This window comes from Nicotiana attenuata, unplaced genomic scaffold (assembly GCF_001879085.1).
Source record: "Nicotiana attenuata strain UT unplaced genomic scaffold, NIATTr2, whole genome shotgun sequence".
NCBI classification, from domain to species: domain Eukaryota; kingdom Viridiplantae; phylum Streptophyta; class Magnoliopsida; order Solanales; family Solanaceae; genus Nicotiana; species Nicotiana attenuata.
In genome coordinates, this window is record NW_017670505.1 from 384796 (window position 1) to 397251 (window position 12456).

Below are 12456 nucleotides of genomic sequence, written 5' to 3' on the forward strand. Positions count from 1 at the left end.
ACTGCCTCAATATATCCATATTGAAGGAACCAAGAGTAGTTCCCTAGTGCCCAGTCAATGTTGCTATATATTCTATCATTAGCCTCTCTCTTATTACACCAAGACCACTGACACCCTTTCTTGTTTAACAGCCCCAACCCTATATCAGTGACACATTCTTGGAAATCAATCACCTCATTCAAATGGACAGGAGTACCATTCAGTCTATCACTTGTAGATAGCATAGTGTTAAAATCTCCCAGTATCACCCAAGCTTCCACCATATTATTACTAATCTGCTTTAGTTGAGACCAAACTTCTTTCCTTTCATTTATTGTATTGAATCCATACACAAAGTTAATCCAACACTTGAATGTTGAATTTCTATATTTCAGCTCACAGTGTGCAATTTGAGCCCCAGCTTGCACAATATTCACTTCCACCTGTTGATTCTTCCACAAGATCCATATTCTCCCATTAGGAGCATAAGAATAGTTAGTATAAACTTCCCATTCACTTCCCATCTTCTTTTTTACCTTTTTCTCATTCCATTGCTTTACTCTAGTTTCAAGACACCCTATTATTATAACTTTATTCTTAAACAGATAAGATTTTAACTCTTTCTGCTTATAGGGCTTATTCAACCCTCTTATATTCCATGCACAGATGATCATGGGGGTTGAACTACAGGTACTCTTTCCCCATTTGATGCTGAGCTAGCATCCTCATGTTCCTGAATCCTTAATGCAGTGAATCTGTTCTGTTGTAGTCTAATTTGTATTGCTTCCTCCATTGCATTCTTTCTCACTGTGTTCCTTTCTTTTTGCACCTGCTTTCCTTTTGATTTTGCTATCTGAAAATCAGCCTCCTGTCTTTGTTCATCTTCATTATTTGAATTCACATTGTTTTCTTCAGCAATGGTCACCTTGTTCTGTGTTTCCTCTCTAGCTTTGGCAATCCATTTTGTAATAACTTTCTTCCCTTGTTTCTTTCCTTCCTGCTGTCCCTTTCCTTCCTTTTTTTCTCCTTTCTGATTTTTGCATTCTCCTGTGTTAAATCGTATACTGAGGCAATCCTGGCAAAAGGATGGATGCCAGTCATACTTCAATTGTTGTTGTCTCAGTTCTCCATTTGAGGTCTCAATCAATACATCCTCAGGCAATGCTTGAGATATGTCCATTTCTATCAACATTCGAGCATATGAAATTCGAGCTTCCTGTGCTGTTAGCTTATCTGTGCATATTGGTTTTCCTATTGAACTTGCAATTCTTCCCAAATTTTCTCCTGTCCAATACTGTATAGGTAGCCTAGGAAACGTTACCCACACTGGTACATTTGTCATCAATTCCTTACTCATTTTGAAATCAGCCTCCCAATTTTTCAGAATCATAGGCCTGTTATTAAATGTATAAGGTCCATTTTGCATAACCAGGTCTCTGTCTTCATCACAATCGAACTTAAAAACGAAGTAGCCCTCTTCATGCAGTAGGACTTGAGGAGTTGATACAAATTGCCATGCACCATACACAAAATTGAGCATCTCCTTAAATTGAGGTGTTCCTCCTAATACATACCCAATCAAGCTGGTTTGCTATTTCCTCGTTTGTTCCTCTACCTCTATCATGTTCAATCGTACAATTTTCCTCCCATCCTTCACAGTAGGAGGATAGTAATTCAATTTCAATCCTTGCTGAATTGATCTATTACCTTGTATCACCGCTGCTAGGGTTGGTTTTGTATTCTCAAGTCCAGTCGAGAATGTCAGTTTCCTAGCTGCCATCGCCATTTCTGTTTCATTTTCTGCTAGATCTGTCGGAGTTATTGCAATTGAAACAACTGTTGGAGCTTGGATTGTTGTTTTCTCCACAGATTCCTTCTGCTCATGTCCATGCATAATCGTTGGTGCACTCCCCATACCTTTCATCCAATGGAACAGTTGCGCTGGTTCTAAATTCTGTTGAATTCCTGTTTCTGGTGTGACTATCCTCTGATCTTCCTCATCTAGTTTCTCTGATTGCTCTGTGTTTGTTGCCTTTGCTATATTCTTCTTCCTCTGCCTCGCCATTGCTGACCGTGCAGTTTAGCGATCCTTGCTTAAACTGCGCCGAGAGCTAGAGACTTGGAAGTTAAGAGACTTGGACATGGTTTTTAAGTCACTTGAAGGAGCACGTTGTGAGACAGCGTTAAGGTATTTGTCTAATATCTGATCGACATGGTGGGATTTTAAGTTTTGTGCGTACTTTGGATGCATGGAAGGAGCCTCACGCCTACCACCATTAATGTGTTAGGCGCTTGAAGGCCAACTTCTAGGTGGCTTAACGGAACAAGAGCTTACATAATTTAATGTGGATGGCTGCAACAGATCATCAAGAGTGTAAATACAAGATGCGAATGGAATTGATTAGACAAGAAGATGAAGGAGCTTATCGTTGGTTGATGCAACATGAGCTTGATAAGTGGGCTTTGTATAAGGATGGTGGCAGAAGATGGGAAATTTTGACTACAAATATGTCAGAGTCTTTCAACAGGTTGTTGAAGTCTGCCCGTGGATTGCATGTCCCTATCATGGTGCGGATGTCATTCAAGCAGCTGTCAGAGAGGTTTGTTGATAGATTCCGCAGTGCATTGTCCTTGTTGGAAAGGGGTGTTCAATTTATGCCACAACTGATGAAACGGTTTGAGCATTATAAGAAGTGGCCACAGTGGCATACACATTTGCAATATTGCAGCGATCAAAATATTTTTGGAATTCGCACTGGTTTGCATTAAAATCGTGGTGATAATACCCACACCATTAATGAATCCACGCGATTATGTTCATGTGGAAATGATTGATTTATCACTTTCCATGAAGTGCTTTCAACATATTGGGTTTGCACTGATGAGGTAAGTTGATAGAGAATATAGTGTGGCTACATACGCAAACACCTATAGCGGCCACTTCCAACCAGTGGGTTCTGAGCATTATTAGCCGCCAGAACTTTTTAAAATGGTTTGTAACAAGGATTTCTTGCGTCCTAGGCAAGTACAAAAAAGAACGCGGATACGGAACCAAATAGATGTTAGTTATATCGTATATGCGCGCAAATGTGGTCTATGTTCTCAAACAGAACGAGATCACCGTAAATGTCTACAGTTGGTTTGGAAAGCGGTGGCAATTTAGCTCCTGGTGGCAGTTCATCCAATATTAGCAATTTTCAGGCATAAAATTAGCTTTTTGTAGCAGTATATTTAGTAGGAATAAGGGTTTGTAATGGTGTGTGCTGGCAATATTAATGAAATAAAATTATATTTCCAATAGTGTTAACTCTAATTGACACTTAGCATTGAAGATTCAATAGAATACTTATAAGAAAAAAATAATGGTTTTCATTCATTATTATCGTCACTGTCGGGCACTAATTCATCATTACTTTCGTCTCTCTCTTTATTGCCATTTTCTTCGTCTTCTTCGTCGCGGTCTTGTTCGCATCCATCCGAACCGAGGGCATTATAATCTAGGCCCCAGTTTACACATATTTCTCGTATTTCATCGCTATCATCAATAAGACCACTTGCTTGATTTCTGCAACAATTTGGCACTCTTATGTCCAACGTCTACAATAGATATTTTGGTAGTCCCTCCCACTCCACAACTGTTGGAATACGGAATAATCAAGATCTCTATGAGATTTTTCATTCTCTAATGAAGACCAATGTTGATCCTCTATTCCTTGGTGATAGTTAAGATACTCCAGTGCATGATGAATGGCTAGTACCTTTTCCATCACTAAAATCTCCTTCAAATGCTGAATAACTTCTGGATCATCTTTGTGTGTGTTAGTTTGGAATGTTGAAGACAATTCTTATGGGCCCGACGTCTCTTGTAAAGAGGGAGATGATGTCGAGCCTCGACGTCGTGGGCACGACCTCGCATATCTACCCACCTCCTAGCATGTGGTAGAAATGGCGGAGGTGGTATATCTGGAGCTAGTGGTCTAGGATGGGGTTGCATCTGCAAAAATCTCTCCCAAGCCGAAACCTAATATTGATTGTGGACGTAAAATTGAGTATTTTGTACTATATCTATGATAATCATGAAAAGAACAGATAATGTTATCACCTGTAGTGGCAGAATAAATCTAGCGACATCTCTCACGCTACCCATTGACGCCCTGCACAACTCCCTATAAAGGTACGCTAGAACGATACCACCTTAACTGTACATGGGTAAGTGATCTAAACGTTGCAGATGATGCAAGAAATGTAGGCTCACAAGGTTTCCCGAAGTGTTTTGGGAAAGAATTCCACCAAATATCATCAAAATCAACAGCCTTGACTGCCGCTCAATAGCCTCAGTTGGTGACTCATCCATGATCTGCTCGTGAAGTGCCTCCAGGTGTTGCCTAACAGGCGATAACTGCAATCGACTAACGCCACTGATAGCAGTCTACTCTGTTCACTGGAATCCAGTGAGCCTCTCCAGCATCTATAGATAGTCATGCCTCCTATACTCCCTAAGAGCAGGCGGGTAGTGGATAGCAAGACCGTCAACGGGCAACCTGAATAATACCTCCACGTCCTCTAGCGTGATGGTCGCATCGCCGATAGGCAAATGAAATGTATGAGTCTCAGGTCTCCATCGCTCGATCAGAGCCGTGATCACGGGCTGATCGAACTGCAACCGGCCAACCTCAATAACCCGGTAAAAACCAGTCAGAGTGAGGCACACAACTGTACGAGGATGAAGTGGGTGGTCCTTAATAAACTCCCAAAAATCGTCAATGCGTGTCAGGTAAAAGTTCTGGTTAAGCAACTCTCCATCCCAGATATGTGAAGACATATGGACCACTTTGAGCAAAAGTAGGTCTCAAGAAACAGGTCTAGGATGCATAGACGGATGATCCATAATGATGTCTGTAAATTGAATAATATTAATTAAAATATTATTCTCTTTAATCTTTTAACGTCTCGAAATATCTTGCGGTATTTTTTATATTATTAATTAATTTAAAATTTTTTATATTATTACTTAATTTGATATAAAGTACTTATTTATATATTAGTTTTTAGGATTTTACGACTAAAATTCGGCAGATTTTTATTTATATTGTCAACTTTTTGTCATTTTTATTCGTCGTTATAAGAATGCTAAATATTTAATTTGTTTAACTTATCGAGATAATTTTAAATATTTTTAATAATTATTTTATATAAATTATTATTAAGTATATATTTCATTTGTAACAATTTATATGTTAATTTGTTACCTTTTACCAAAAAAATACGGCACGGTCTCTTTTATGTACTGTCAATTTTTTAACAATTTTATTCGTCATAAAAATAATAGTAAATACTTAATTTGTTTAACTAATCGATATAACTTTTAATGTTTTAATAATTATTTTTATATAAAGTACCTTCGTAACGATTTATATGTTAATTTGTTATATTTTACACAACAACCCTACATGGTCTCTTTTTTACTGACACTTAATTATTTTATTATTCATAGGTCAAAAAACACTAAAATTTAATTTATTAACTTATCGTGTTTTATTTGATTCATATATGATAATACATTTACTATACGATTAATAGTTGATTAATATATGATCAGTAATTGATTACTCTAACCGGTTACGTTAATGACGACACGTAGTTATTGTTCTACACCAAAGGATACTAAAGAGCACTAAAGGCACATTTTTATTTTTCAACTATTATAAAATATTAAACAACTAACATAAATTATAACGTATTTATTGTTCTACTACAATAAAAGACATCACTAAAGGACACTAAATAACACTAACGATACTATTTTTGTTGTACAATTATAAAAATAAATCAACAAGTAACATAAAATATTCAACAAGTTTATAACAATGGTATAATAAACAACTTTCAAAAAAAAATTCTAAACACTAAATTAATTCGGGTTAAAAAAATACACAAAATCATGCAGTACATAACTACGAACTAACTACCCAAATAAATATATATATATATATATATATATATATATATATATATATATATACACACACACACACACACAACTTATACTAAAAGAGTGTTTCGAAATACCTATCTTTGAATGTTTTTGAACAGAGAAAATTTGCCGCTTTTCCAACCGAATCGAGCACAAATCGCGTAATACTCCACGAGGCAGCCTTGGATTGTGTCTTTTATCGATAAAATATGAATGACAAAAGTTTTCTAGGGAACAAAGTGGGTTCCAATGGTGTTCTGTTAAAAAGGTGGGGGAATGGGGGTTCATTTTTCATGCTTCTGTCGGGGAGGAGAAGCTGTGATATATTTAAACTATGTATAGTAGCGCATGTATTACATGAGTTATACCAGGTATAGCGCATATCGGAGAAGGGGATCACTCAATGCTGCTACATGCACTTATTAGTTCAGATTGGGTAGCGTGAAGGAGATAATAGAAGGACCCTCCGAAAGTAGTTCCGTCTTTCCAGGTTTTCCGAAGACAAAATTTCCTCATCCAATAGCATTCTTAGTTAGTACCATTCAACAAAGCCTATCTTTGACGAGTGAAGCGGCTAGGCTACATGCTTAGCCTAGTATTCCCGGATTGGTATTGGATAAGAAAGATTTTGCTTTCTTCCCACTCATGAAGAACAATAAAGTGAGGGAAGTATATTGAGTCTTTCAAAATAATAAGCATAACACATGTATTTCATGCGCTATACCTTAATAGGGTAACTGGCAGTTAAGCTATACTGCATTAAAAACATGCGATATGTATAAAAGAAAGTCATCAATAATTGTTTTCACCTATTTTTATGTCTTGAGTCAAAAAATACATCTTTTTTGTTCCGGACTCCTAATCATACATGCAATGATAATTTACAGGTCTGTATTTAATTTTTTTTAAGTGGTAACAATGTGAATATTACCATTAACAAACCAAAATAATACACCTATAGAGCACTTATTCCCACAGCCACCTTCTAGGAAGGGTGCCCTGATTAATAAGTCTCCGACAAGTAGCTAATTACAAGTATGCAGCAGAACTTTGGCTCAACATGTATTCCAGGTACTAAGTATTCTATGTAAAAAATCTCTACTCTTATGTGCTTTTTTTGATGATCTAAGCAATTCCATTCTCTGTACAGTTTCTCTCCTTATCTCCATTGCTACCTCAGCTAGTTGTAGTATAGCACCCTTGAACAACTTGTAATTTCGAGCTTTCCACGTCTGGTATGTCATGGCTCCCCAAACAACTGCTATCACCTCTTTTTGGAATACTTTCCAATGCTTCCTCTTGATGTATTCCAGCACCTCCCTCAGCGCTCCTGTGTGAAGCTAAACATTGGTCCATTGAGTATATTCAAATCTCAAAGTTGTGATCCAACTACAATCCACAATTAAATGTGTACTCGTCTCCATAACCTGATAATCACATAAGCAACAATTGGAGTTTTCTAGTAGAATGTGCAATTTGACCAATCTTTCTTTTGTCAGTAGTCTACCATAGACTGCCAGCCACATGATAAATTTGTGCCTAGGTAGAGATACTGAATTTCAAATGAGGTCTGCCACTTCCATTTTGCTATGCTCTCCCTTTAGGTGCAGATAGCTTTAGTGATTGTATATTCCCCCCTCCCCCAGCTGTGAGAATATATCTTGCCTGCTCATACCAGCTTTGCATCTGGTTCTTGAGGGAATTAATCTTTATCCAGTACCAACTACTATCTTGAGGGACATTATGACTCCATATATCTGAATTTTTTTTCATATAAATACCATGTACCCACCTCACCCATAGTGAGTCCTTCCTTTCTATCAATTCCTAGAGTAGCTTACCCACTGAAGCAATGTTCCAAGTTCTGCAGTCCTTGATGCCAATCCACCTATGCTCTTAGGCAAACAGACCTTGTCCAAGAGACCAAGGATGATTTCCTGTGTTCCTCAGCTTTACCCTATAGGTACTCCCTACACTTTCTATCAACTTCTTTTAGGATGCTTCGTGGCATGATGAAGATTGAGCCCCAAAAGTTGTGTATAGAAAACAGGACCGCATTGAGTATCTGCAGCATTCCAGCATAAGATAGATGTCTTGCACATGTAGTTGTTATTCAAGATCACTCCAATTCTTAGATGATAGTGGTAAGCCGAAGTATCTAATAGGAAAAGTCCCTTGAGCAAACCCAGTTTTATCCAACAATTGAGCCTTTATGTGATCAGGCACACGAGCAACAAACATATGTGATTTATCCATATTGGCAATAAGTCCTATAGCAACACTAAAATGGTTTAAAGCCTCTAGAACTTTGTTGACTAAGTCTCCATCCCCTTTACAAAATACCATCAGGTCATCCGCAAAGATCGGGTGAGTGAGTTTTAGGGGTTTTTACATTAGGTGGTATTTGAAGTCTGGCAACAGACTCATACAGTTTAGCACTCTAGTCAAATATTACATCACCAACACAAATAATAAAGGAGATACATGATCTCTTTTCCTGAGCCCTCTCTGACCATCAAAATTGCCTTAGACTTCTTCATTTACTTTGACAGTAAGCTTTGGAGTAGATACACATGTCATAATCAAACTGATAAACTTCTCAGGGAATCTAAACCCCCTCAAAGATTCCTCCAAAAATTCCCAATTGACCATGTCATAAGCCTTCTTGAGATCTATTTTCATGAGACATCATGGAGTGGTTTTTCAATTATAGTGTCTTAGGAGATCATGGCATATTAAGATATTATGGATCATAGACCTGCCTTGAACAAATGCAGACTTATGACTCACTACTTGCTTTAGTCTACTGCACAACATCTTTGAAATGCACTTGTATAACACATTACAACAAGCTATAGGCCTATACTGATTTGCACTTTTAGGGTAATCAACTTTTGGAATAGGAGCAATATTTGTAGGATTGATTTGTCGAAGCATCTTCCCATTATGGAAAAACTCAAGAACAGCTTCAGTAGTATCTTTCCCCACAATACACCAAGATGCTTTATAGAATCCATTACCAAATTCATCTGGCCCAGGACTTTTGTTTTTGTCAATACTAAACATGGCTGCTTGACATCTTCCTCTGTGAACTCCTATATAAGCTGGACTTGTTGTACTGTAGACAAGGTATTCCCCCTCTTAAGGATTGCTGGATGGGCTGGTACCCTGATTGTTGCCTTCCTTCCTAGCATTTCTTGATAGTAATCTACAAATATCTTAGCTATGCTATCTTGATCAGTTTTTAGCTCACCCTGATCATTCTTGATTTGAGTTATTGCTTGCTTTAGTTTCCCGTGCTTTATGACATAATGAAAATAGTTGGTATTATCATCTCCCAATTTCAGCCAAGTTGTTTTACTCCTCTGTTGCAAATACATTTCTGCTAGGTAGGAAGATATCTTGAATTTCAAATACTTTTCCTTCTCAATTGCTTGCAGTTCAGTGTCTAAAGGTCTGTTCAGTAATAGGGTCTGAGGTTGGTACAGAGCCTTTCGATCCTCTTCTGCCTCTACTACAATGTTTCTTGATTGAACCTTGTTTAGTTTCTTTAACTTTCTCTTTAGCAATTTTAGCCTTTTAACTATCTGGAATATTTTGTAACCTGGAACTTCCACTGCTCATCCTTCTTCTACCAGTCTTGTAAATGAGGATGTTGACTCCAATTGTTGCAATATAGAAATGATTTAACAGGGTTAGCCCTTTCTTCAGCCATGATCACCTTAGCAGGAGTGATCACTAACCCCTTCCGACAAGAATATAGTCTTACTTGAGGGCAAGACATCCAACCATGCTCCATTGATAGATGCCTAATCCATTTTTGATAGAATTCTGTGCTCATGCTTGTCACTCCAAGTAAATCTGCTCCCCTGTTAAGGTAGTTCAATCAACCCACACTCTTTTACAATTAGCATAATCCACAACTTCTGCCCATGATATAAGGTTACCACCTACTCTGTCTTCAGCTTTCAGAATTGAATTAAAATCTCTAAGTAACAACCAAGGTTTCTGAATCTCTACATTCAGACTAAGCAAGGCTATTCCATAATCCTCTTGTCTCTTCTCTTGTATTAAATGCATACGCAAAAGTCACTACAAATGAAACTTGTAAAGGTATGTGCAATACCTCGCATGTGATCATTTGTGAACTCATAGTCATAGGAAACACCTGAAAATAATCTGGCCTCTAGGTAACCAAAATTTAAGCCTGTAATTTAAGCCTGCTATTAGCCTAGGGAAGCATGTTTAATTGACTTGATTGCTTTACTTTCTCAAATTGTCTTATGTGGATTATGTGCAGCATGCTAGGTAGAATTACCTGTTTTACTTTGGAATGGAAATTCGAATTTGATTGAGTATTCTTCGTGTTACTGCTGTGTGTTTACTTTGGGACTACGGGACGGTATCCCGGGAGATCCCCCCATAATGTTTACTTTGGGACAACGGATTTGTATTCCAGGAGATCCCCCCTGTACTTTTACATTTGAACTACGGGACTGCACCCGGTAGATTCCCCCAGTACTGAGTATTTATATTTGGGACTACGGATCGGGATTTCAGTAGATCCCCACGCATTATGAGTTGGACTACGGGACTGCACCCGGGAGATCCACTGGATATTTATATTTGGGGACTACAGGACGGTATCCTGGGAGATCCCCGGTTGTTATCTCTATGAGAGTTGTATTCCTTTCCGTGATTATTTTGTCTCTGTTATAGCTGTTGTTGTTCTTTCTATCCTGTGTTACTCCTTACTGTTGTACTTAACTATACTGTTTTATTCTATACTGTTATACCTTTTGTTTCATCTAACCTTAGTAGGGCCCTGACTTTCCTCTTCACTACCCGACCGGGGTTAGGCTTGGCACTAATGAGTACCGCTGTGGTGTACTCATGCCCTTTCTGTGCATGTTTTTCATGCCAGGTACTCTCACTCAGTCCTATCACCCTTGAGGCGAGGCGCTTTTGTAGAGACTTCGAGGTATATTTGCCGCTTCTGCAGACCGAGGAGTCCCTTTCTATTCTCTGTACTAGTTTAGCCCTTCTGTATTTTTCCTTGTTGATAGACATTTCTGGAGTTAGAGCTTTTTATGTATCTCTTAGCTTGTGATTCATGGGGTTCCGGATTTTGGGAGTGTTAGATTGAGATTCTTGTACTGTTATATGCCAGACGCCATCTTAAACATTGTTTAACATTGTTATCTTGGTTTTTAATTACTTTCTTTCCGCAATTGTTTCTTTCTCCGTATTTATTAGGCTTACCTAGTCGTAGAGACTAGGTGTCATCACGATAGTTCATGGGGGGCGAACTGGGGTCGTGACAAGTTGGTATCAGAGCTCTAGGTTCATAGAAGTCATGAATCACAAGCCGGTTTATTAGAGTCTCGTGGATCGGTACGGAGACGTCTGTACTTATCTACGAGAGGCTATGTAACTGTTAGAAAAGTTCCACTTCATTTGATTTCCTTGTCGTGCGAGATTTTTGATATCACAATTCTAAACTTCTGTCTTCTATTCTCTCAAAGATGGTGAGGACCAGAGCTACCCGAGATGATCAAGCACCCGCGCCCCCTACTGGAGTTGTCAGAGGCCGGGGCCGGGGTAGAGGCCGAGGACGCGCACGTGGTGCAGCCAGAGAACCCGCACGAGCTGCCACCGAGGTGCCACCAGTATTTCCAATCGGAGTCCAGACACCTGATACGTCTGCTACTACTACTCCAGCACTCTAGGAGACTCTGGTGCAGTTTATGACTATGTACACCACTCTAGCTCTGGCAGGGTTGCTTCCCCTTGCTGCAGCTACATCCCAGGCCGGGGAAGGAGCACAGACTCCCGCCGCCTGCACTCCTGAGCAGCGAGTGCATGTTGATCAGGTCCCAGAGATTGTTCCTGCACAACCGGTAGCCCCAGTCCAGCCCGAGGAGAGGGCAGTAGCTTCAGAGGAGGAGCAGAAGAGGCTTGAGAGGTTCAAGAAGTATCAGCCTCCTACATTCAGTGGACTAGCCTCAGAGGATGCTCTTGGATTTCTAGAGGAGTGCTACCGCATCCTTCGTACCATGGGTATATCAGGATCGAGCGGCCTTCACTATATTTCAGCTTCGAGGGGCCGCCTATCAGTGGTGGCGTGCTTATGAGTTAGACAGTCCGGATGAGGCAGCTTCCCAGACTTGGGCCCAGTTTTCAGATATGTTCACGAGAGAGTATGTTCCCGAGAGTCTCAGGGACGCTTGGTGCGCAGAGTTTGAGCGTTTGCGCCAAGGTACTATGACTGTCTCGGAGTATGTTATCCATTTCACCGACTTGGCTAGACATGCACCAGCTTTGGTTTCTACTGTTCGCGAGAGGGTTCGCCGGTTTATTGAGGGGCTTATTCCCAGCATCAGGTCTAGCATGGCTCATGAGTTGGAGATGGATATTTCTTATCAGCAGGTGGTGAGAATTGCTAGGAAGATTGAGGGTATGCATGCAAGGGATAGACAGGAGAGGGAGGCCAAGAGGTCTCG

The 12456-nt window shown here is 39.4% G+C and overlaps 2 protein-coding genes across 2 annotated transcripts; both read right to left on the reverse strand.

The window, feature by feature from the left end:
* Nucleotides 1-649: 649 nt before the first annotated feature.
* Nucleotides 650-1519, reverse strand: LOC109240323. Its single transcript, XM_019406950.1, has one exon. It carries the CDS (start codon nt 1517-1519, stop codon nt 650-652), a length of 870 nt encoding a protein of 289 aa, XP_019262495.1.
* Nucleotides 1520-3348: 1829 nt separating this feature from the next.
* On the reverse strand, nt 3349-4801 carry LOC109240324. The gene is made up of 4 exons (XM_019406951.1): nt 4532-4801; nt 4235-4378; nt 3906-4000; nt 3349-3544 (listed from the first exon to the last, which is right to left on the reverse strand). Exons 1-4 carry the CDS (start codon nt 4799-4801, stop codon nt 3349-3351), a joined length of 705 nt encoding a protein of 234 aa, XP_019262496.1.
* Between the last annotated feature and the right edge of the window lie 7655 nt (nt 4802-12456).

What these genes read in the sequence shown, in the direction of transcription:
- LOC109240323 (XM_019406950.1), bottom strand. Translation starts at nt 1,519, where the DNA reads ATGCTCAATTTTGTGTATGGTGCATGGCAATTTGTATCAACTCCTCAA.
- LOC109240324 (XM_019406951.1), bottom strand. Translation starts at nt 4,801, where the DNA reads ATGTCTTCACATATCTGGGATGGAGAGTTGCTTAACCAGAACTTTTAC. An exon ending in AAAACACTTCGGGAAACCTT is followed by an intron (nt 4,001 to 4,234) that starts GTGAGCCTACAT and finishes AATCAATATTAG; the next exon opens with GTTTCGGCTTGGGAGAGATT. An exon ending in TTTCTACCACATGCTAGGAG is followed by an intron (nt 3,545 to 3,905) that starts GTGGGTAGATAT and finishes AAATTGTTGCAG; the next exon opens with AAATCAAGCAAGTGGTCTTA.